This window comes from Daktulosphaira vitifoliae, unplaced genomic scaffold, assembly GCF_025091365.1.
Source record: "Daktulosphaira vitifoliae isolate Bord-2020 unplaced genomic scaffold, ASM2509136v1 Scaffold_1, whole genome shotgun sequence".
Taxonomy (NCBI): domain Eukaryota; kingdom Metazoa; phylum Arthropoda; class Insecta; order Hemiptera; family Phylloxeridae; genus Daktulosphaira; species Daktulosphaira vitifoliae.
Window position 1 is genome coordinate 15,245,343 of NW_026099572.1, and position 27,543 is coordinate 15,272,885.

General features: G+C 27.9%; 2 protein-coding genes across 5 annotated transcripts in view; one reads left to right on the forward strand and one right to left on the reverse strand.

The window, feature by feature from the left end:
• The window catches only part of LOC126902258 (uncharacterized), a 16,833-nt gene extending 12,136 nt beyond the window's left edge, over positions 1 to 4,697 (reverse strand). The window contains exons 1-3 of one of the 4 annotated variants that reach the window (XM_050679352.1): positions 3,183 to 4,697; positions 2,852 to 3,115; positions 1,153 to 2,187 (exon numbers count right to left, since the gene is read on the reverse strand). In XM_050679352.1, coding sequence (XP_050535309.1) covers positions 2,853 to 3,115; positions 3,183 to 4,551 — 1,632 coding nt within the window. In that variant the 5' untranslated portion in view covers positions 4,552 to 4,697 and the 3' untranslated portion in view covers positions 1,153 to 2,187; position 2,852. Of the gene's footprint in view, positions 1 to 1,152; positions 2,188 to 2,821; positions 3,116 to 3,182 lie in introns of those variants that run through there. The other 3 variants (XM_050679367.1, XM_050679360.1, XM_050679344.1) reach the window with 3 other exon arrangements.
• Positions 4,698 to 18,719: 14,022 nt separating this feature from the next.
• LOC126902281 (uncharacterized) lies at positions 18,720 to 25,918 on the forward strand. Its single transcript, XM_050679381.1, has 2 exons — positions 18,720 to 20,131; positions 25,617 to 25,918. The coding sequence occupies exons 1-2, from the start codon at positions 18,766 to 18,768 to the stop codon at positions 25,877 to 25,879; spliced, it is 1,629 nt and encodes a 542-aa protein (XP_050535338.1). The 5' UTR covers positions 18,720 to 18,765; the 3' UTR covers positions 25,880 to 25,918.
• Positions 25,919 to 27,543: the final 1,625 nt, after the last annotated feature.

Below are 27,543 nucleotides of genomic sequence, written 5' to 3' on the forward strand. Positions count from 1 at the left end.
TTCACAAAAAAAAAAAAAAAAAAAAAAATAAATAAAAAAAAAAAAAAATACATAGTAAAATTAATACCTTCTCAGCTTCGCATCGAAGCTAAAAATCATGTTGAGTAAAAAAAATTACTTATTTCCTCATAAAATAAAATACATTGCAATCAATGCCGCGCCGACACAAGGGTCAAGCAAAATACATGCTCCTAGCCTTGTAAATACCAGTGGTGTACTTAGGGTTTTATTTAGAAAAAACTTTTATTACTTCATCCAATCAAAGAAGAATTATATCTTCATAATTTAATATATATATATATATACATACATATTAACAATATCACAAATAGGTCTAGTGGTAAAGTTAGTGTCTACGACGTTATGAGTCTAGTTGTGGTTGTGGGAAACAGAATAGATTCCCTTTTTATCAAAATTAATGACACGTTTTTATAAAATTGTCTATGTATTCTATTATAGACAAATTTATGTAGTAATTTAACGTATTAGAAGATAATATAAACTAGATAGAATTTTTATTGACTATTCTTGAAAGTTTAGAGCGTTTTGTCTATCTCACAATCGTTTTTTTTTAATTTTATGAATTTACATAACATAAAAAAATTTATTTATTGAACGGAATTTATCTCACCAAAACTTTTTATTTTCTAGCACAGGGCTATTAAAAGCTAGCACTAGAACACTGGCTTAGTATTAATAAAATATTAAAATATTGTCAAGTGTGATATCCCTTATGCACTTCACTTAGGACGGTCCTGTCGGCACTGATTGCAATTTGAAAATACAGTAGAATTTGAATAAATCAAAGCTCAAGGGAAATTATTTTTTTCAACTTATTGCGGATTTCAAATTAATAAGGTTTTGGATTATCAAGAGAAAAAATTTGACTTAACACTTTTTATGAACTTATTAAATTAATTTATTTATTTACCCCGCTATCCATAAACAAATAACTAATCAATCTGAATTGAAATACCAAAATTGATGAATTTTTGTATTTAGTTCTATAGTTAACACAATAGCTTTTAAATATAAATTAATTACTTTGATTAGTTTAATTTATCACAGTCAATTATTTTAGATAAACTTTCAAATATAATTTATTAATTGTAACGATATAAAAATAAAATAATTAATAATTAATATGTTACATTGAATCACTATATTTATATCATAATTAAATAATGTTAACTTATAATTAATATACAAAAACGTTCAATAACGAGAGTTTGTATACAGATGTTGACTTAATTTAATACTTAATTCAGTGTTCTAAGGTTATATTAAGGCTTATTGAATAATGAACAAGAATTTTTATTGGAGCATGATTGTAGTACCGCGAGAATTAGTAATTAACTCAATTTAGTTTATGAGGTTATGCTACAACTTTTAATACGTATCTATCAACAAATATAAAGATATCTTTATGTAAGCAATGATAATGATAGCATTATTGTATTATTAGATTATTTTAAGGATCATTATACTAAACAAAGGGTTAGGTTTTTTAAAGACATTGATTCTTCAGTATTACAGTTCGTCTTACAAACTGATAGACTATGCTATTAATTATAATAAAAACAATTAATAATATAGTAAAGACGCGATTTGAATCTATTACTATTATTATAATAATAGATAATTATCGCTTAATTAGTATGTCATAAATTATTTTTGCTATCTAACTTAATAAAAATTAGTTTATACTACACCATAGATAATAAGTGACTTCTGTATCCTTAACATTATAATAACAATAGAAATTTAGTCCAAAATCATTTAACTTAAACAAGCTGTAACAGACGAACGTTTGATCAGAAAAAAAAATTATAAGAGTAAAGTTGTTTGCATTTTTATCTTGAATCATAATAACAAATTCAAAATAGGGCTCCAATCTAAGAAAATTCAAAATTATGTTTTTTAACTTTAAAGGGATGAAAAAAATCATGTTTTTACTTCATATTATTGTAGTTTTTTTAATCAAACAATATATTTCTAACCAAAAATTTAAAATGTTTAATAGTTACCGAGAAAATTAGTGTCTTATCATTAATGAATCACTCTGCATATTTATTTATAAATTAAAAAAAAATGACTGGTATGTCAACTTTTGACTAATATTTTGAAAGTTATAACAATTATTAAAATTATAACTTTTTTTCTATTTTACCTCAGTATTTCTGCACTCTGTATTAAAAACAAAATTAATTAAAAAATTATTTTAATCAGTCATTTTTATTTTATTAATTTGATGAATACGTATGTTAAAAATTTAAGTTAATATTCTTATAAGGTATAAGAATTGAATAAAAAAAGTAATTATAATTAATAAATCGAGAAATGTATAAAATTAAAAAATATCATAAAGAATTTGTTTAATATAATTATTATTAAAGAGAAATCGAGTATGCAACAACTTACAAATTATATAATTTTTCCGTAAAAATTACAATACTACATTGTAAATATACATTTCATACTAAATGTAATTATTAAGATTAATATTTATTCATATATTATACTCATAAATCAAAGAACCTCTAGTCAGAATATAATTAAGGAAATAGAAGTTGATATTTCTGTTGGAATAACTTAACAATTTTTTCAAAAAATTAAACACTATCAACAGTTTTACATTGATGCGATTTTATGATAGTTATTTTAATCTCTGAAATTTGTCTAAACTATGTCTAACCATGTCCCCAATGTACCACGACCCCACTGTGCTGGATTTTTTTAAAGTAAAAATGAAATTTAAAACTTTATTAGTAGAAATGTATAAAATATGAAAGAATCAAGGAGTTATGAAGTTATACAGCAGTCATTATAAAAACTATTTTAATCATCTCACATTAAATGTTGTATGGCAAATAATCAATCATGTAAAGAGGTTTATAAGTTGATTGATTTTCAAAGGAATCGTTCGTATTAATTTCATTTTCATCATGGTCATCTTTTACATCTTCTAAGTTAAATGTTGTAATAATCTTCCAATAGTAATAATAATCTTCATTTACATCATCCACGTCTTCATAATGTCCTATATCAATTTTATTACTATATTTCTCACTAGCATTATATATTTCAGAATGCGCTTCAGTATTACAAATATAATCTGAAATAATATAAAGAATGATTTAATCAAATGAACGAAATTTTAAAAGAACTACATTTTCACTTACCTAAAACTTTAGAATCAATAAAATTATTATAATTTGAAACACTGAAAGACCGAATTTTAAATTTTCTTGCAATAAAATTAAAATAGTAATTCCATTTTTTTAAATCAAACAGATAGATAACAACTTTTTGCATGATTTTTTCTAATTGATTTTTAATATCATCGGCATTATTTTCAGTAATATTTTCCTTGGTTAAAACTATATCGGGTGTAAAGTATAATTTGTTTTTGATGAAGAATTGTGAAAGTAATTCAATTAATATATTAATATTTTTATTATCAATATTGGACAAGTCTTTTATTATAGTATAAAAGTTTAAGATTTGAATAAATCTACTAGAGATACTTTCTAGAAATATTGTTCGTTCCTCATTAAACACACTAAGGGAAATGAATTCTATTAGATAATTTATTATTTTTCGACCCATTTTAATTAATGTCGATTTTAACCAGTATGTTACACTATCTGAATTCTCTGAAAATGTAACTTGAATTAAGGTTAAAAAGTTACGAATAAGAATTGCTATTGGACGAAACGTAGCCACAATTACCATCTTTATGTATGGTAAAACATCCTTAGAATTAAAATCATATTTTATGTATTCAAATACGTCTTGTATAGTTAAACGAGTACCATCAGTGCATTTTACGTTTAGTGGAGTAAATCGGAGTAAATTTAATACTATGTGTTGACCATTATCTATTTTTATAATATTATTTTCATTGTTGAGAATTTGTTGAGTCATTATATCGTAAAACAAAATATATTTCGGATGATAATATTCGTATGAATTTCTTTTTATTGTTAAATTAAACTTCATCAGTATTCTATCCTTAAGATTATTATTAATAGTTATTAGATTAGTAGTAGTATATTGGTTTTGAAATATAAAAGGATTGCAACTCACCACATTTTCATAAAATAATTTGTTTTTACAATATTGATTAATGTAATCTCTTAGTTGTTCTTTAACTGCGTGATGAATTACCTTATAGCCTTCTAATAATTTTTCAGCATCATTTTTTTTATCATCTTCGTTTAGAGTAATCATATTTAAAGATCCAGAAACATTATTTAAATACATATTTACCGTCATTAAAGTATAAGGAAAATTACCTATATTATTGTTTATCAAGTCATCCAAAAATATCATAATTACTTTGCTGTGTGTTTGAAGTGCCTTGCCATAGTTCATAACATTTTCGATAGTTATATAGTCTTTATTATTTTCGAATTCTAACAAAAATCTTTCATTATGGTTAAAAAAGTTTAGAAAATAACGAGTATGGGAGCACTGTAAATAGTTTGTGTAACCACATGAGAACACATATAAGTACATCATAAAAGTCAAATATAACAACAATTTCATGTTGCCACTTATTTTGTTAATTTCATATTCTAATGAGTTGAATTTGAAAAGAAAATCGACACTAATTGTGAAAGGTTGTTGAGTATGATTTATATGAATTTTCTTCTACCTTATTTGATGATTAGTCTTTGGGAAAAAATTTTTTTTAAGTAAACGTGTTTATCATACAATAAATTTACTTAATTGTTCAAATGACGTAATTATTAAATATATATACATATAAAGTTAAATTAAAAAACTGAAATCGTATTTTGAGCTCTGTCAATAACTGTTATTTTACAATTATATTTAATATATTTTACAATTTTTAATATCCTTAAAATTTGTTTAATGATAACTAACACAAATAATAAATGTCACGCACACACACAGTCATATATAACTAGTAACAAATTGTGATAAAGCTTTTTCATCATTTTCTAATAAAATAAAATAATTTTAAGTTCATTGCTCTATTTATTAACTCATAGCTGTATTTATAATCTTTTGATCTTACATTGTAAGTTGTTCCAGTGTCAAAATTCTTGTTCCAATTTATAATACGAAGATAGTAGGTGTATAAAGTCTTAGCTGGATATCTTCCTAACCCACATCATGTTGGTTACCTTGCTATAGGTTGAAGTGTGGCGCAAACGGTGGGGGTATGGAGAAAGGTCGATGTTGCTCGATCCTAGATAGCGTTTTTTCATACCATGGACATGTACAATTACCATGGTATATTTATTGTATACCTTGGTATATGCATAGTATAGCTAGGTACATGGAACATCATATAGTATACCTTTATATATCACAGAAAATTGGAGAGATTTTGAAAATTGTATAATTTTAGATATATGTGAAAATATTTCAGCACTGTAAAGTGAAAGGTGCATGAGCGGCGGCGGCAGTATATTAACCCAATTAAACCTAACTATGACGGGTATATCTTTGACCACAGAGAGCCCCTTTTCCTTGACTAACGTATATATTAAAATAGTAGATCAGCGTTTTACCCTTACATAGATGGGGAGGTGATGTGTAACCATACTCATCATAAGNTCATGAGCGGCGGCGGCAGTATATTAACCCAATTAAACCTAACTATGACGGGTATATCTTTGACCATAGAGAGCCCCTTTTCCTTGACTAACGTATATATTAAAATAGTAGATCAGCGTTTTACCCCTACATAGATGGGGAGGTGATGTGTAACCATACTCATCATAAGGTGATCATTATTATGATATTAAAGTGAAATTACTTAAGTGGCGAAGGAAAGGGTTAGTATACGGGGATACGTTAAAATAGTTAAAATTAACTATGGTTAAAATAAAAACGTCTATACATTTGTCGGTTAAATAACAAGGCATTTGTATGATGGATTTGTACCGCACATACTTATGCAGTATTTATTATCACATGTAAAAATTTTTAATTTCATGATGTAAAATAGAATATGAATATGAAAAAACTATATATAAATATTGTTCCTGTACTTCACCCTTTAACATTCATAACACTAGAAACAATTGCTAATTATGTTTATATTTTAACCATAGTTAATTTTAATTTTTAATATCTTTATAATAATTTTATTACAGTGATTGATATATCAAAGCAGACCGACACAATTACAGTTCCGTATTTTGACTTACGTATTAAATTGAAGCATCAGCTACGTTCCCCGCTAATACATCTGCATATGCTCTAATAATTTCAGACAATGTAATTACTTATAAACTTTTTGACGGAATCACCGGTATATTATAACACTTTTTACTTATTTATGTAAACATTTATAATAAACCTTGCAATTATTATTATTATTATAGTTCTTATTATTATGAAATAAATATATTGTACACAAATAACAACAATTTAATTTTCATTTTAGATAATAAGTTTATTATAGCAAACTAATACAACTACAATATTTAAAGTTAATGTTCATAAATTATTAATGTAGGTTAATTTTCTAACGTGATTGGGTTTTGGCCACTGTGTTGCACATGGACTATAACTATTTTCTTGGATAAACACTACTGTATTAAAAAATGCAGGGCCGTCATTTTCCTCGTACATTTCTTCTTCTTTTTCCTAAAACATAATTATAAATTTAATAAAAATGAAGATTATGACAATCTATCTTCATTATACTCACATTAATTTGTAGCGTACCCTCGGACTTAACCCAACGATCGACTATTTCATTGTATGCTAAATTCTTCAGTTCGCTTATGTAATTACTGTCACATTTAGGAATAGTATCGCATATTTTTTTGTCATTCAAACGTCTTATAAAATTAACCATTTTATCAATGTTTGATTGTTTAATTTTAGAACCTGATCATTTACCGTCGACGTATTGTATGATGCGGTCTATTTGATGGAATAATAGTAAAAGTGTTTTTATTTTTCTTGATACTGCACTGTTATAAGTGAAATGTAGGTCCATAAGACTATTAATGTTTTCGTTATTCAATAACCATTCGACACCCATCTACCATCATGGATTTAATGCAAAATGAATGGTATGACGGTACAATACTTTGGATTCATTAAAATCAACATTTTGGTATAACACAATGTTTGGTATAACCCAACCGGAAGTGATTGTAGAAATAATGTTATTTCATCCATCATGCCATGAATAATATTTAAAAAATCTGCTGACATTCTAATATGTCGTGAAGGAGTAATAATGCATACCGTTACATTGAAGTCCTCCTTTGGATTCAGACCCACTTGTAAAAATGTTCAGTCGCTGAACGCAATAGTGTAACTGTTAGAATCAATCATATCGGCTGGAGGTGTTGGTGCGATATACTTGTAACGCTATTTTCTTATAGGTTTGGCAGACATATTGTTCATAGAGTAGAGTCTTCTTCTTAGAACTGATGGTTCTTAATGATACTGTGACTTCATCAATGATTTCACGCTCATTTATGCAGAAAAATCGCATATTTTCATAGGCGTCAGCAAATCTCAAGACACATATCTCCGTATACTAACCCTTTCCTTCGCCACTTAAGTAATTTCACTTTAATATCATAATAATTAATATTAAGTTCACGATTTCTATATTTGTATACAAATATATGTAATAGACTATGTGTATACATATGTTTTATACAATAACGTTTACAGATTAACAAATTATGTCCATTAACAAACGCGGTAGTGTGACTTAATAATCAAAAAGAATTTGATAAAATATTATGGTTACTTCAAACGTATAAATATTTTCCCTTTAATTACAAAATAACTGAAAACTTATGGCATAGTAAAATATTGTACATATTTATTATAAGTATTTTCACTTTAATATCAATATAATACTTTAATACTTTAATATTTAAATTTCTTTAACCATAATGAAAGATTTTTGTTAGAATTCGAAAAAAATAAAAACTACATAACAATCGAAAATGTTATGAACTATGGCAAGGCACTTAAAATACACATCAATGTAATTATGATATTTTTGGATGATTTGAAAAACAATTATACAATTATTTTTCCTTGTAGTTTGATCACGGTAAATATGTACTTAAATAACATTTCTGGCTCTTTAAATATGATTGCTCAAAACGAAGATGGTGGAAAAAATGATGCTGAAAAATTATTAGAAGGCTATAAGATTATTCATTTTGCAGTTAAAGAACAATTAACAAATTATATAAATGAATCTTGTAAACACATACCGTTTAGTAATAATTTGGTTAGTTGCAGTCCATCAATAGGTGAAAACGGATATACTACTACTAATTTAATAAAATTAAATAATAATCTTAAAGATAAAATTACGATTAAGTTTAATTACATAATTGAAAAGAATAAATACGAACATTATCATCCGAAAATTTTTTTATGTAAAAAACTTAAAAACTAAATAAAACTATAGATATTCCGGTGGTGGTATAGCATAATGTCCGTGAGCCAACGTGTCGATTCTGTTGTCGAGCGTGTAGCGCTTATCCTCGAAACGGTTAAACGCCAGCTTGGTTGTACATTAGGGTGGAACGAAATATTGAAAATGTTGATAATTGAATTCTAATAGAAAAAAAAAGTTGCAGTTTAGTCTCCTGATTATGGGAGATAAAAAAAAAAAAATTTTTTTTATATCTTCAGGTGCCGCAAGAGGGTTGAAAATTTGACTGTGAGGGTAATTTTTTCGTTTTTGTCACTTATCTTTTAATCTATTCTATTCACAGGAAAAATTATAGAATTAAACTTGTAGAACTAAATGTTTACCATAAAAAATGTTATTAGCAAAAAAGCCGTATATATAATACTTAGTCATTAAAATTAAAAAACAACATATTTTTATCTTTACCGTTGAAATTGTTTTTATTAGTTTATTTAAATATTGCAGACGAAATATTCAACATACAATAAAAATGTTCGTATAAAAATTGTTTAGAATTTAATTGTTTATAATTTTTGTTGTGTGTATCATATTTTTTACCAAACGTAGTTGTTATAATCGAGTAATAGGGTGGATTGAATAACTAAATTTTGATTTTTAACTTTCTAATAGTTGGGGAAATATGTATTTTAGTTCCTATATATCACTTATAAAATTTCACTAGTCTAGTTTAAAATTAAGAAGTGCCGTAAGGCATTTGAAATATAGTAATATTGTTTTCTTATGATTACTCGGTTTTTCTATTTAAGCCCTATCTTATATTAATAAGTTTATGATATGATAATATTTCATTGTCATTTGAATAAACGAATTTACTTTTGCATTTAATATCACTGTGCATTCGTACGGAGTCGTGTTTAGTTAATTTTATGCGCAACGTGTGTTAAATATTTGTTAAAAATGGCTGGTGTATTGACAAGAAATAAATCAAAATGTTTAATTTTTGGAGATGCTAAAGAACTTAGTAATAATGTATTACCAACTTATGAAGACGTTATGCAATATTATTTATATGTAAAACATCAACTTAAACCCGATATTACTTCAAAAGAGCCAAGTGTAAGCTCTATAGCTGAAATTGTAGCAACTAATATAGAAAATATATGGCACAAAGCATCAATTCCAATAGTATCACACACGCGAGTATTACAATTAATTAAAACGTACCATGACAAGTATCGGAATATACTAAAGTCAGCGAAGGGCAGGGGATATTGTGAGACGTATAAAAAAAAAGTGGAAAAACTCCAAACTGAAGCAAGAAGTAGTCTTTTTGACATTGCGGCATGTAAATGTATTGATTTTAATACTTGTACATGTGAAAAATCTCGAAAAGTTCCACATATTGAACAAATATTTATTAAAGATCAAAGAACAACCAGAAAAATGTTTATATCTTTAGTTGACATTTCAACTACTAAAAAGTTTCAAAAAAAAGCTATAAGAAAAGAAGTTGATGCAAATCGAATTGAAAGGCATAAGTTATTAGAAACTTATGATAAATCTAAATTAGATGAAGTTAATATTGAATTTGATGAATCTGTTGAAATTAATGATGAATATAATAATTCTGACGAAGATTTTACAATAACTTCAAAACCATCAACATCGTCATCTAATATAAAAAACTCACAGATGAGACTTAAGNGATATAAAAAAACTCACAGATGAGACTGAAGTTACTGGCTTTAGCTTTGGCTTGCGATAGAACTAGAATTTCAGATAGATCAGCTGCTAAAATTGCAAGTGCTGTACTTCAGGATATTGGTATTATTTCAGTCGATAATGAAAACAGTATTGTAGATAGAATGAAAGTCCGAAGAGCAAGAGAAAAAAAACGTTTAGATTTACAAAAACTAGAAAATGAACTTATTTTAGGATTATATTTTGATGGGCGTAAAGATAAAACTATAATAAATCATCAAGAGGGAACTAAATATTATAGAAAAATTATCACTGAAGAACATATATCACTTATTCAAGAACCAGGATCGAAATACATTGGCCATACAACACCAACAAGCGGATCTGCTTTAGAAATTAAAAATAGTATTATTCATTTTTTGGAAACAAATAATTTAAGTACTTCACAAATTATTGCAATTGGTTGTGCCATCACAGTTACCAACACCAGCTTTAAAATTTTTTTAATAAGTTTAATGTCTTATGAACTTTATTCTATGTCAATCAAATTATATAATATTCATGAAAGTCAGTGTATTCCCCTAATAAGATATTTTAAAATAAAATAAAATACAAAACCCAGAATTTTAATACAAAAATAGCATATTTTTGAATACGGTAGCTATTTGCGCATAGAAGATAGGTCGTCGGATCAAATTTTTTTTTTTAATTTTATAGTACATGATATAAGCTTTAATTTTATATATGTTGAAAGGACGCAGTATTTCCGGAACATTTTCAAAAATTAAGTTGAAAAAATTAATTTTTGTAAAAAAGTTGCTATTTTAAATCCCTCCTGTTAGCAGAATAAGTGTTAGATTTTCAAAAAAAATGATATCAAATGAAGTTATTCTCGAGGTGGACATAATGCCCATGCACTCAGACCTGTTGGTCCATTGTGAGCAAATATCAAATGAAAGGAAATTACATAAGGTTTTAATATAAAAAAATATTATTTTGATTTGTTAATATTTGAAAAAGTTAGAAAAAGTTTTAAGTACAATAAATATCACGATAGAAGGTGATTTTTATCGCAAACATTACATTTTATTTTAAATTTTGACAGCCATTTGCACATAAAAGATAAGGTGCCGGGACAAATTTTTTTTTTCATTTTATAGTATATGATATAAAAAAAAATTCATCACTTGTGGCTAATTAAGTAAGTAAAATTAAAACTATACTAAAAATATTATTAATTTAAAAAACTAAAAAATATTAAAAATATTAAACTCAAAGCCACAAAAAATTAATGAAAAGTCGCAGATACGTATTTCGGAAACAATGTTACCATTATCAACGCTAAACACATACTGACACCCCGACTAGAAAAAACTCCCTTATATACCCCTAGTGACCTTATTACCTAGTGACGTCATCAATAAGTAATATTATCACATTATAATACAAATACAATTACAGTGTAAAAATATTTAAAAGGGGAAATTGACTTGATGGTCCTTCAAGGTATACTCCAGGATTTAGATTTATTTTATCAGTAGAAGAGCTAGTTCAATTTATTATAAACAATATACTTTACATATATGTATATAGAAAGTTCAAATAAAAGTAACAAAAAAAAAATATTTTTTTCCATTTTATTTATATTCAAAAATTCTTGCTAATTGGAATAATACTTAAAACTTCAAATAATTTTTTTTCGTGGATGTTATTTTAGTTACTACAATAAAAAAAATACTATTTATATATTTATTTTTGCTCAACCCATTCTTACATTGTAGAACAACAATATTTTATCGATTTTACAAAAAATAATAAATTGTGAAATTTAAAACGAAACATATATTTAAATTTATTTTTAAAAATTTGTCATTATTAGAATAATATATTTAAAATTATTTCCAATAAAGTTCGTGAATATGACTATATTTTTTAATCCAACAAGAAAAATATGTATATTTAAATATATAAAATTGTATATTTTATTACGCCAAACATTTTTTTTCTTACTAAAGTTCAAATTTTTCAAAACTTTCCAAGAAAATGGGTGTTTCTTTTTTAATTATTAATATGTATACATATAGAATGATTCATTTATCATTGACCACTTAATTTATTAAAATATAAAAATAATAAAAGAATTTTTTTTTGGGTTTCTTTAAGGAGCATTTTTATTTATATATAAATTATGCAATGATTTTTCTATTCATCCCTTATACTTAATAAGGGTGTCAACTTTATTTTTTAATAACAACATACAAATTGACTAGTCCATAAAATAAAAAAATTACTAATGTTCAGATGTCAATTTTCATTCGTCCCCCGTAAATGTGGGAAATCTCTAAAAAAATTACAAATATAAAAATCGCTATAACTTTTGAAAAATGTATGGATCATTACAATTTATTTTATAGATCCATGAAGTATTTACCTACCATTTCCTATATTTTTTATAGATCTGACCCTTCAACTCCCCAAAGGGAGAATTTAAAATGAAAACTTAATCACAAAAAATTAATTTTTGTAAGTGTTCCGGGCACATTGACACTTTTATGTATATCTTATATTAAAACGGATGTAATGTACTTTAATATGGAAAAAAATAATTTCGAAATTTATTTTGTCTTCGTAATAAAAATTTTGTATTAAAATTCTTGATTTTGTATTTTATTTTATTTTAAAATACCTTACAAAAGTTTTTGAGCTAGAAGACAGTTTTTAACTCATTTTATTTTTATATCATTTAGATACAATAACTTCAATGAATATCCTTGATATACCTCATCACTGCTTTGTCCCCTCGTTTGAAGAAATTTCTTACTCATATTACAGTTTATTACTAATAGATTTTTTTATGGTTCTCATTTATATTCTCAGCTCTTACTTGGCCAACTAGTTTTCATGATACATCAAATGATCACAATTATTACCCAGTTAAAGATATTACCCTCAAAAATTGAAAAATTTCCACTTTATCAATTGAAAAGTTACTCAAGTAACATTTTCCATATAGACAATTAAAACATTCATTTTTAATGATTTGAAAGTATTTATTGTTGAATTATGTTTGAAATAATAAAAGGTTTCAACTACAAAATTAAATAATTTTAATTTATAATATAATGACACGGCCCGTAATAGCGCACTATTCATTTACAGTGAACTAGGACGTTATCCGGTCGTGATTATCAGCTGTCCACCGTCGCATTTATTAGTGTTGACGATAACACAAGTTTGTCTTATCTGGCGGTCGGTAGATAGGACAGGTCAGGGGGTGCTGCACCACGAGACACGTCGGCGACTATGTAAACCAGTTCATTTGTGGCTTACATCCGCCGTACGTGTCGTNAAAGGTTTCAACTACAAAATTAAATAATTTTAATTTATAATATAATGACACGGCCCGTAATAGCGCACTATTCATTTACAGTGAACTAGGACGTTATCCGGTCGTGATTATCAGCTGTCCACCGTCACATTTATTAGTGTTGACGATAACACAAGTTTGTCTTATCTGGCGGTCGGTAGATAGGACTGGTCAGGGGGTGCTGCACCACGAGACACGTCGGCGACTATGTAAACCAGTTCATTTGTGGCTTACATCCGCCGTACGTGTCGTCGAAATATATCCACGCCATATATTGTACACCTGTACTATTTACATCTTTTAGTATTCCTTTTTTTAATATTGTCATTGTTATTCAAATAAACTGACTCAAAGTTATACCACATTTCAATCACGCTGTTACGTTAATTATTAAACACCTTTATACTGTGTTAATAATAATATTTTAACTTTATTTATGTGTGTTACTAAAACTCTGTAATATTCCAATATTTTTGGTAACATGCTACTATATAAATTGAGCTTTTCTGATAAATTTACAGTAAATAATAATTATACAATTTCCTGGTTACATATTAATCCTAACAATACTATTTTTTTATTCTCCTAAAATTTTCATTTTAATAATGCAAATTTCAAACTTAAAATTACAAAGCTAAAAAAAAAAAAAAAACACATCATAGTAAAAGTAATATCTTCTCAGCTTCGCATCGAAGCTGAAATTTGTGGATTATTCCAAAAGCTACATAATCTGCTATTTTCTTATTAATGTTCTGAATGAAAAAGGGATTATTAAAAAATATTAGGTTCGATGCGAAGCTGAGAAGATATTAATTTTACTATGATGTGTTTTTTTTTTGTGTCTTTTACCACTTTTCTCAGCTCTCGCCGAACGATTTTCTTTCAACAATTCGTCAAAAGATCACAAATCGTATCTAGTCGAAGACATAACCCTTAAAAATTGAAAAAATTCCTTTGGGGGGACACTTCCAAAAAAATTACAAATTTAAAAATCGCTAATTTTCAAAATTTTTTTAATTTTTTTTTTACTAAAAACTGCCGTAACTTTTTTAAAAACGAACAAATCAATATAATTTTTTTTATAGATGCTTAATGTCTTTACCTATCATTTGGTATATTTTTTTTATAAATTTGACCCATTTTGAGCCCATAGGGGAGATTCAAAATTACAAGTTTTTTACAAAAAATTTACTTTTTAAACTTAACTTTTGAAAATGTTCCGGAAGGTCTGACACTTTTATATATATATCTTAAATTAAAGCTTATAATATACTTTAATTTAAAAAAAACAAATTTGAACTCCGGATTTGTCTTCATGGTGAAAATGACTACCATATACAAAAATTTGCTATTTTTGTGTTAAAATTCTGGGTTTTATATTTTATTTTATTTTAAAATACCTGACAAGGGGAATACACTGATTTTTATGAATATTATATAAATAAAAAATTGATATAGCATAGAAAGTAAAACTTATTTAAATTTTTTAGCTTTTTGAAGTCGAGAAAAATAATTTTGAAATTTTAACTAGCTAAAATAGTCAATTTTTTCAGTTAGCAACGCACGGTTGCCGAGTCGGTCAAACTTGTGTTTTACGCGCTATGTGTACAATGTTCCAACCTGCCTATGGCAATGAATTTTTTGTATTTTTTCTTATTTTTTTTTAAGTAAGAATAAATTTTTAACTCGTTTGATTTTTATCTCATTTAGATTCAATAACTTCAATAAAGATCAAGTATCCGATTACTGTAGTCGCTACTCGCGAGAAGAAATTTTTTATTCTTATAAAAATTATTTTACTATATTTTATGTTTTAGCTTTGATGATAAGCTGAGAAGATATTTTTTTGTGACTATCATTTATTTTCTTTGCTCTAACTTGACCTACTTTTTTCAACGATACATCAAATGACTACAATTCGTATCTAGTTGAAGATATTACCCTCAAAAGTTAAAAAAAAATTTTAATTTATCAAACCCAACCCAACCCAACTCAATGCCCCCACGACGTCCTCTTCCACTATCCACTGCTCAACATCGAGAAGCATGAACGCCACGGACACCGCTGAGCCGTCGGTAGCCTTCTCTTTTCCCTCACTAGTATCGCTTCGAGTTTCTTCGTCGCTTCCTGGACCTCCCTATACTCCCATACCCCTCCGTTTGTCGATGACACCACGAAGTACTTTAACTTGGTCGGCGACTTCATCAAAGGGATCGTATGGTAGAGTCCTTTCCGGGCTAAAANGTTGATTGGCGACTTCATCAAAGGGATCGTATGGTAGAGTCCTTTCCGGGCTAAAACCGCCACCCGCCGCGAGGTCCTCATGCATTATGCGTAATATGGAGTTTACTGACATATAGAAGTCCCCGGGGGACCAAAAGCCTCCATGCGGTAAGAACTCAAATCTCCACCCCCAACACGGCGAGCCGTGAAGTAGTGAATTTATACTTGCCCGTGAACAGGATCGCTTTGGTCTTGTCTAGGGTGAGGCTCAGTCCACTCCTCTCCTGCTGGATCTAGGCGGTCACTGCGCTGACCGCGCAGTTCGCACTAGATCAAGCCTCCTCGGACGAGGCGCCTTCCGCCAACAACAGCGTGTGGTCTGCGTAGCAGATGACGCGCACGTGCAGTGGTAGTGGAACGCGGAACACCGCGTCGTAAGCGATGTTCCACAGCAGAGACCCGAGAACTGACCCTTGCGGTTGGGTTGATCTGACTCTCGGGCCCCGAATCACGTCAAGCGCTCCGAGGATGTGTGGCCATCGCACGGAGTTGAACGCGTTTCGAATGTCCAGGCTCAACGCCACCACGAAGTCCTGTTCAGATTTGGCCCTGAGGGCCAAGTCCCTGAAGAGTGAGCCCGCGTCGTCCGTGAACTTTCACATCCTGAAGCCGAACTGGCCCTCGATTAGACCACCGACGTCGGCCACGTGAGCTTCGATCCGGATGACGAGCAGGCTCTCGAAGATCTTCCCCAAGTCGTCCAACATGCAAAGTGATCGATACGACGAGGGGAGATACTCTGGCTTGTCGCCCTTCCTCGGAAACACCAACCTGGCTTTCTTCCACCTTGCGGGGAATTCACCCTCCAAAAGATAGCGGTTCACGACGGCGCGTATCCAATCCGTGGCGTGGTCTTTTACCAACCCCCTTACCCGGTTTGGAATTGCGTCGGGCCGGGAGCTGTGTTCCCCCGTTTCGCTGCATTACAGTATATATTTATATATATATATAAGTTGCTAACTTGTCACAGGATAGTTAGCCGAAAGGTAAAGTGACTATTGGGATCCTCTATGGCACCTGGCGCACCATAGAGTATACAGCCTTATCATAGTATTGAGGTCTGCTGTGACGGACCTTTATTTCTCGACTTCTCGTGGGAACTATAAAAACATAGAAAAACCACAAAACATTGAACTTGTGACGATCAGGGATCCTACGGACAACCTGTCGGAACAAGATCGTGAACTGGCGACTCTTCGCAGAAGAATCGCCGAACTTGAAGGTCTCAATGCCAACAACGGAACACTTGGTGAACCGTCTACTAGCAAAGAGACAGCAACGTCAGCAAATGTAGACCAGGAATCGCAAGATCAACTGGGAGCAGTAGCTGACAAAATCGAGAGTCTAAAACTTAGACTTGAGAAACTGTGCGGCAGTCTGAGGCGCAAGCTGAAGAGGAGCCGAGCAATCATGGAGGGACAGAAGAACCTACCAAAGGAGGGAGACATTGGAATCGATGACTTGAAAAAGTCAAAGGGAACCGAAGCTCAAAAACCTGAGGACAAGGGTCAAGAACCTCCATGTAGGAAAACTCATTGGCTACAGGGACGTGGTAACCGATGATAAAAAAGTGGCTCTGGTCCTCGCAGGCTACCCCACTAACAAGTTGACCACAAAGCAGGGGCTACTCATTGAGTGTTGTGTTGGAGACTTGATAATGTCCGGTACTGATGGAACCGACGTACCAAGGTTTGAAGACACCAAACTCACTGATGGCCCGTTGCGCTGCGCTACAGTGTCGGTTGGATTGGGCTCTACGGGGCTACGAAACGTCGGCACAAGCGCAGTCTCCCTAGCTCGGGCAATCGGGCTCGTCCTCAGGTTGCGGATAGAGGAACGGCCTGCAGATATGCAGGTTAGCCGCGAAATAAGCAGTCCATTCATTTGGACTGACGAATAAGCGGTTGCGGACAGCGAGCCCCTCGTTCGCTCGTTAACCCTGCAGATATGCAGGGTAGCCGTGATATAAGCCACTCCTAGAGTGGACGAATAAGCGGTAGCGTTCGAGGGTAATTTCATAACGGGCAGGTGGGCCCGATAGCCTGGTAAGGCGACCACCTAGGTGAAGGTAACACCGAAAACAAATCCCCTGGCGGTAGGTAAAACACAGGGAAGGACACCCGTAAAAACCAATCATGGAAGGAAACCTGTGTAAAAAAACCGTTACGGTTCCAGAAGGTTCGGATCCTTCAGGACCGGCAGGGAAGAGTGCTGTTGCAGGCTCGACCAGGTCGTCATCTAGCGACTGCATCGAAACCGTGGAACTGGTGAGGCAGGGTCCAGGGGGCGTTCGCGCCAAAGTTACTGCTGGAGGATGTGTCGAGCAGGCATCCTCCGGTGGCCTTAATTAATAATTAATTATTACAAAAGAAATAGAGCTAGTATTTTGATAAATTTACTTATAAATAGTAATCATAATTATTTCAATTTCAAACTTGCGAGTTGAGATAAAAGTTATGGTAATAAATTCATTTTTTTTATTATAAACATTCACTTTAAAAGACAAAAATAAGTAGGTTAAAAATTATTACTTTCAGCATATAATTTGAAAACAGTTATTAATTATAAAAATTATACATTATATTTTTGAATCTAAGAATTACTAATCAGGATATAATTAAGAAAATAGAAGTTGATGTTGCTTTTATAATTATCCACCAATTTTTTAGAATTTAACACTATCTACAGATTAGCATCGAAGCGTTTCTTATGATAGTGATTATAATCATGGTCATATTAACTCTATACTGGAGTCAACTATGTCACGTCCCTATTGTGCTGCTTTTTTTTTTTTTTAAATTGAGTTTACAGGTCTAATAACTATATTAGTTGAACAATTAAGTAAATATATTGTATGGTGAACACGTATACATAGATGAAATACATTCTTTCAGATGATTAATTAAACAAATGTGGCATTAAATTTTATAAAAATAACTTTCAACATATTTTTTACTTGTGTAGCAAATTTTTTAGTTTGAGAATCAACTTTGTAAAAGTAAATGGCAAAATGAAATATTTTTTACTTTTTATGTTACTGATCTCCATTAAATTAAGCTTATGTCATTACTCAAAATATTTATTGTGCTTCCATACTAGTTATTTTCTACACTTTTTTAAATATAATGAAAGATTTTTGTTAGAAATCGAAAATAATAAAGATTATATCACAATCGAAAATCTTATGAACTATGGTAAGGCACTGCAAACACATAGTAAAGTAGTTATGATATTTTTGAATGACTTAAAAAACTATAATTTGAAAAGGTTTCCTTTTACATTGATCACAGTAAATATGTACTTAAATAACTTATCTGACTCCTTAAATATGATTGTACAAAATGATGATAAAAAAAATGATGCTCAAAAATTATTAGAAGGCTATAAAATAATTCACCTCGCAATTAAAGAAGAACTAACAGATTTCATAAATAGAAATTGTAAAATCATACCATTTAATATTCATAATACGGTTAGTTGCTATTTTCCAATGAAAGAAATGAAATGTGTTGCTACTAGTCCATTAAAAACAAATGATAATCTCAAGAATGAAATACTAAAGAAGTTTGAATTAATAGTTAAAAGTAATTCATATGAAAAATTTCATCCAAAAAATTTTTTGTTTTACGATATAATGACTCAACAGATTCTCACCAACAAAAATAAAATAAAAATAGATAATAGTAAACACATAGAATTAAATCTACTTCGATTCACTCCACTTAACTTTAAATGCTCTAATGGTACTCGATTAACTATACAAGACATATTTGAGTATATGAAATATGATTTTAATTCTATAGATGTTTATCCATACATAAAGATGGTAATATATGCTACGTTTCGACCAATAGCTATTATTATTCGCAACTTTTTAACTTTAATTCAAGTTGCATCTTCAGAATATTCCGAAAGCGTAAAATTTTGGATAAAACCAACACTAATTAAAATGGGTAAAAAAATAATAAATTATGTAATAGATGTTATTTCTCTCTCCATGTACAAGTATAGGCGGTCACATCTGCAAAACGAAGTCTTAGTAGCATTTTATAATGCCTTAAAAAATTATATTGATAAAATAATGTTATCTGAAATTGATATTAAGTATAATAATATGATAATTAAATCACTTTCGTATAACTTAATAAAAAATAAAATACACTTTACAAGTGATATAGCTCTCACTAATGAGCATATAACTGAAAGTAATGTCGATAAAATAATAACTGAATTGGAAAAAATCATGAAAAAAGTTGAAATATATATAAACGATTTGAAAAAATGGAACCACTCTTTTGATTTTATTATAAAAAGTTTTAAGATTCGATATTATAATATTTCAAGTTTCAGGAATTTTATTGATTTTAATGTTTTAAGTAAGTGAAAATGCAGTTTTTTTTAGATACTTTATATTATTTATATAGAATTTAATCTACTATATTTAACAAAAAATATTTGAGCACTTGAATCATCATTATGCATATAATAAAAGATTCAAGAAATAATTTAACATAAGTAAAAAAAAAACCCAGCACAGGGGTGTCGCGGCACAGTGGTTACCTGGCATAGTTGGATCAAGTATTATGATATCTGACAGTGATTAAAATCACTAACAAAAAAAACGCTTCGGTGCAAATCTTTAGATAGTGTTTAATTTTAAAAAATTAGTGGATTATTCCAAAAGTTACATGAACTGCTAGTTCCTTATTAATATCCTGATTAAGATAAAGTATGCCAAATGAAAAAGGGAATATTAAAAAATATTATTTCTCAAAAAAAAATTATGTTGATCCCATACACTTTTCAATTAGTTATAGCATTATAATGTTAAAAATGTAAAAAATAAAATCGAGAATTTTCACACAATAATAGCGTTTGGTAGCCATTTTCACCGTGAAGATAATTTAAAGTCCGAAATTTTTTTTTTCCATGATAAAGTATATTACATTAGCTTTAATTTAAGATATATATAAAAGTGTCAGACTTTTCGGAACATTTTCAAAAGTCATGTTGAAAATATTAATTTTTTGTGAAAAAGTTGTCATTTTAAATCCCCCCTGTGGGCAGGTAAAGAGTCAAATTTATAAAAAAAATATACCAAATGAAAGGTAATGATATCATGCATCTATATAAAAATATATTGATATGTTTATTTTTGAAAAAATTACGGCAGTTTTTAGTAAAAAATATTGAAAAAATTTCGAATATTAAGGATTTTAAAATTTGTAATTTTTTTGGAGGTTTCCCCCATTTACAGGAAACGAGGGAAATTTTTTAAACTTTGGAGGGTAATGTCTTCGACTAGATACAATTTGTGATCTTTTGACGTATCGTTGAAAGAAATCGGTTCGGTAAGAGATGAGAAAAAGTGGTAACAGACACAAAAAAAAAAAAACACATCATAACCAATACCTTCTCAACTTTGCATTGAAGCTAAAATAAAGTAATTAATACTTTTATTGTAAACGTATATTAAAGTTATAGGCCTTAATTCAACACTTAAAAAAAAATTGTTTGTAATTTATAATTAAATTTATAGGCCTTCAAAGAATTTTCATCAGAGACCAAAATATACTTTTCTAATCCCAATTTTGCGTCAATTTCAAATCTTTCATATATGTTTTACATGTGACCTAAATAATAACAAAATCCTTCTAATTAATAATGCATAACAAATTATATTGTATTAATTAGTTATTATATTAATAACAAATATTTATGTTGGATTATTATGTTACGAATGACTTATCATTAATTATATTTTTTATTTTCATATTAAAATTTTTACATAACGTTTAATTTAATATATATATATATTTATATATTAGGGTGGTCCTTAGTTATACAAGAAAAATTTTTTTTGAAGGAATTCATAGTCATGGGCTCAAAATTTCGTTAGGTTTACTGAAAAAATGAAACTGGTAAAATTTGAGTACAATAAGTCAACCACTTCACGTGCTTCAAAAGGGTTGAAGTTCTTCAAAAATGGGGTGGATTTTCTTTTTTTGAGTTTACGCTCTTTATTTTTGAAGTTTCGCCAAAAACACAAAGAACAATTTTTATAGAACTCAATCTGAACAAAAAATAAGGTAATTTATTATTTTTTTGTAAAATTAATATTTGTTCGTAAATATAAGAAAAATCAGTTTCACTTAATTTAAAAAAAAAAATGTCAGTTTTCAGTTATACTTTTCCAGTGTCTTAAATTTTAATTTTATGCAGAAATTGTACAGAAGTAATATTAATCACCGTGATATCTTTTATAAAAATGATTATTTGAGTTTTTTTCGAATTATAAATCCATTCCAAATAAAAAATTTAAAACAACTACGAAAACGTGTTTTTTTTTTTAATTTTTTTTTGCATGAATGTTTTTTTGTTCATAAATTAACAAATTTCCTTAGTTATATTAAATAAAAAAAAAAAAAAGAAACGCAATAAAATAATAATTGTTTATCACAATAATGGTTTTTCTAATTTGAATATTTTTTATTCAAAATTTCTTGGCTACAACTGGGATACAGCTGGCGATATTATTAAACCACCTAAAATAGTCCAAAGTAAAGGTTATAATACAAATAGAGTAATTTAAAATTTTGCAGTATTATTATATAATTTCATATTTCTAATATAAATTGCTTTTGATTTTCATCCCTTGTAAATTTGTTGTTGAATTCTGTCGTTTACTATTTTTACGGAGGATAATATTTCTTTGGCGTTATTGTATTCATTATTTATTTCCTATGTGGTAGGATCTTCATATAAAAACTTGAATTTTAATTTAAATCGCTCGAATAATTTCCATGAATTGTTGCTGAGCAACAAACAAGGAAGTTCTTTTTCTAGAAAATCTGATTAATCTTCATATTTTAAAATTAATTTTTTATTTGCATCTTCATTTTCTTCTGGCTCTTCATTCGTGCTCTGTTCATAACCTTTTAAAATTTTTTTTGCCATTCGCTGCTTAGTATTAATGTCAAGTCGATCGTCAAATAAAGAAAACACAACACACTTATCATTTAAATATCATAAATTGTTTATACATTTTTTTAGAGCTACATCTCCTAGTGTATTATTACTGTAATTTAATAACTTTTTTAATAACATTAAATCATTTATTGGAGCTGTTATAATATTCGCAGCTGAAAATAACATTTTAATATAACATTCAACTACAAAACAACAAATATCTTCTACTGCATTTACTTCTTTTGAAGGCCCAGGTAATTGACTCATTTCTTCAACGTTTTCCTCCATAACAATATCTTCGTCCTCCGAGCTAGAGCTGCTATAATATAGCTTTGGCTAAATAATATAATACTTCGGTATAAAAAAACTGCTTACTTATAATGTACTGAAATTTTTGTGTAATATTTATTAAAAGAAATTTTGAATAAAAAATATTCAAATTAGAAAAACCATTATTGTGATAAACAATTATTATTTTATTGCGTTTCTTGTTTTTTTTTTTATTTAATATAACTAAGAAAATTTGTTAATTTATGAACAAAAAAAATTAAAAAAAAAAACACGTTTTCGTAGTTGTTTTAAATTTTTTATTTGGAATGGATTTATAATTCGAAAAAAACTCAAATAATCATTTTTATAAAAGATATCACGGTGATTAATATTACTTCTGTACAATTTCTGCATAAAATTAAAATTTAAGACACTGGAAAAGTATAACTGAAAACTGACATTTTTTTTTTTAAATTAAGTGAAACTGATTTTTCTTATATTTACGAACAAATATTAATTTTACAAAAAAATAATAAATTACCTTATTTTTTGTTCAGATTGAGTTCTATAAAAATTGTTCTTTGTGTTTTTGGCGAAACTTCAAAAATAAAGAGCGTAAACTCAAAAAAAGAAAATCCACCCCATTTTTGAAGAACTTCAACCCTTTTGAAGCACGTGAAGTGGTTGACTTATTGTACTCAAATTTTACCAGTTTCATTTTTTCAGTGAACCCAACGAAATTTTGAGCCCATGACTCTGAATTTATGAAGTTGAAAAATAAGGATCACCCTACTATATATATAACATATTACCATAACTTTTAGCTCAATTTGCAAGTTTGACATTGACATCATTAAATAGGAAATTTTATGAGAATTAAAAAAATTGTATTCTTAAGGTTGATATGCAGTCAGGGAATTTTATTATTACTTATAATTATTTATAGAAAAAAAATTAGTTAAAATTAAATTCTACTACACATTAGCAGATTATTATAGTTTCAACTATAATACGTAATAGGTGAAAATACGTATGAGTATCATTGTATTACAGAATTCTATAGAATATAACTATATAAATAAATTTACAGGCAATAGTAATTATATAGTATCTGATCATGTATAAACTAAACCAATTTTCAAATCTTCATAAAAATTTTTTTTTTATTTCAAATTGAAATTTGCAAGTCAAACAAAAAAAAAGATTAAAGTTTCAACATTTTTAAGTTANTCAAACAAAAAAAAAGATTAAAGTTTCAACATTTTTAAGTTATAAGCTTTTATAAAAATGAATTCTAATGGACTAAAAAATTAGGTTAAACTTGAATTAAAGTTTAAAATGTCCTGGTAGTCTTTTTCAAACTGTTCTTGAACGTAAGTTTTTCATTGGATTGTCATAAAATAATATTCGGTGGAATAATATTTTATCTAGGATACTTTTTTAAAATTTCTTGGGAAACATATTGGTATAAAATTTATGAGTGTATTATGTAATGAACTAGATACAACATATTATTATATGACTTATCGTTGAAAAAGTTGGTCAAATAAGATATGAGAAAAATGAATGACAAGCATAAAATAAAAACCATAAAGTAAAATAATTTTAATATGAATTCCATATCACAAGGGAGAACTACAGTGATGTGGTCCTTAATATTCATTGAAGTTAATCAATCAAAATAAGAAAATTATCAAATGAACTAAAAATGAACTCAAAAAAAAATGAAGAAAAAAGTGCAAAAAACATGCGTCAGGCGTTTAAATAGCATTTTTTGCATGATTACTATCCTTATTTATGGGATAATTCTTTTTAAATTATTGAGGGTTATGTCTTCGACTATTTATGATTAGTGATCGTATGACGTATCGTTGAAAGAAATCAATTCAGAGAGAGATGAGAGAATGTGGTAATAGTTTCAAAAAATTATATAAATAATAAAATCACATCATAGTAAAATTAATACTTTGTCAGTTGCACATCTCTGCTAATAATGAGATTTATCTCCTGAAAATTTCACTTCAAAAAAACACTTCAATATATGCGAAATAGTAAATAAATATTTTATTAATTATTTTTTTCGAAAATTCATATTTATAATAATTGTAATTTTATAATATTCTTTAACTATTAATTTTTGTCATTTATATAAATTACGATAAAACCCTATTGAACAATGTTTGAAGATTACTACCTGCTCAACATAATAATCATATGACATATTTTATAATTTCAATTTTTAATAATTTCTATGGTCTAAATAGATAATAAAAAATTTGTTATACATTTTGTTTTTCTCCAAATATCTACTAAATGTAGGAAGTTGATTTTTTAATTGAAAACAAGCACATTTTTATATTTAATTTTTAAATATTTGGAACGGGATAATTTTGATTTTATATTCTATAATAATTTTTAAATACTATTTAGCTATAAAAATTAATTTAATTTTTATTAGGTTTTTAAATATATATTTTTCTATTATACATATTTAACTGATCGTCAAATCATAATAAATTAATAAAATATGTAAAATTTAATTTAGAAATCTATATTTCTAAATATCTTGTTGAATTAATCAATTATTTGCATTTTTTCAATTCCTCGTTTTATTTATTTTAGATTGTATTTGTAATACTGAATCACATTCTGAAATATGTAATGCTAGTAAGAAAGAAAGTAATGACATTGATATAGGTTATTATAAAGACGTGCAAGATGTGGATGAAGATTATAATAACTATTGGAAAATTATTACAGAATTGAACTTAGAGAATCTAAAAGATAAAGGCGATGAAAATGATATTAATGCAAATGATTCCTTTGCATATCAATCAAAGTATAAACCTCTTTATATGATTGATTATTGGCCATACAATTTATAAATTAATATAAAAAATATTTTTTTTTATAAATATAGTCATTACTTATTTACAAAGTTTTTATTTTTTCCATTTTAAAAATTCGAGGTGAATCTTGAATATATGAATCTCACGTATGTTGCGGTTTGAAAAAATAAAAATGACACCTTTAAATTATAAGGGGCGATTATAAATAGCTATTATTAGCCATAAATAAAGGATTATGCAACTAAAAGAAATAAAAAAAAAAATTCCAATATTGTATTTATTAGACTGATTTTAATTTTACCATCATGTGTTTAATTTTTTTTTTGTGTGTTATACCACTTTTTCTCAGCTCTCACTCAACGATACGTCAAAAGATGACAAGTCGTATCTAGTTGACGAAATTACACTTAAATATTGAAAGCTTAGGTAATTTCTTTTCATTTGATATCATTTTTTTTTTTTTTACAAAAACTAACTTTTTCAACTTAACTTATGCAAATGTTCCGGAAATATTGCGTCCTTTAAATATATGTTAAATTAGATTTTATGGTGCGCACTGTAAATTGTATAAAATAATTTGCCCCGACGACTTATTTTCTATTCTTAAATAGCTGTCGTAGTTAAAAACCTGCTATTTTTGTGTTGAAATTTTCCAATATCGTTTTTATTTTTTCAAATTTATATTATCATAACTTTTCAAAAAATATATGGATAAATACAATTTTTTTTCATAACTATATTATGTTTAAGTAAAATTAAAACTATATTAAAAATATTATTAATTTAAAAAACTAAAAAATATTAAAAATATTAAACTCAAAGCCACAAAAAATTAATGAAAAGTCGCGGATACGTATTTCGGAAACAATGTTACCATTATCAACGCTAAACACATTTTATTAAATATTATGTTTACTTCTTTCATTTGATATACTATTTTTAAAAAATTTCCTTTATACAGGAGTAGTTTAAAATTTTAAAAATACCATTAAAAAGTAGAACTTTTTAACTTAATTTTTGATAACGTTCCAGAATCACTCTGAGCTTTAAAAATGTGTCAATAGAAATAATTATAATAAATATTATAATTAAAAAAAAAAAATTTCCCGACACCTTTTCATCTCTGGGAAACCCCAACGTAAACTAACCTAATAAGAACCTCTTCTCCACCAAGTCTTTAGAGAGAGGGGTAATGTAACTTAAGGTAAACAAACCTATAGGTGGGGGGGATGAAACACGACGTAAATTAACACAACTTGTCACGCGCCTAAATTATGCTCGGCCATATATGCATAATATCGGTTTTTGGACGAAAAAAAAAATCCATTTTTCAGGTAAGCTATACGGTTACGGTTAAAAGTACGAATTATAAACGTCGAATCCGCTATTTTGATATGCGACATGCCTATATTTAGATAAAGTCTGTACGGAAAAATGTTAATTTTACTTAATTTGTAAAAAACCATAGATTTATTGAAAACAGTCATTGTGTGCCAGATGGCTGTATTGATGATTACACTATAGCACTTGAGATTAATACAGCAGATGGCCCAACGCAGCGGCGATGTTCCCGTCAATTAGATTAATTGTTATTATACAAGTTAATAAGATTGACCGTTATTCGTATAGTGAATAATAAATCAATATTTTTTTGTAGACAATATATACTAATGGTTGACGACTTTTCAAGTTTTCTTATA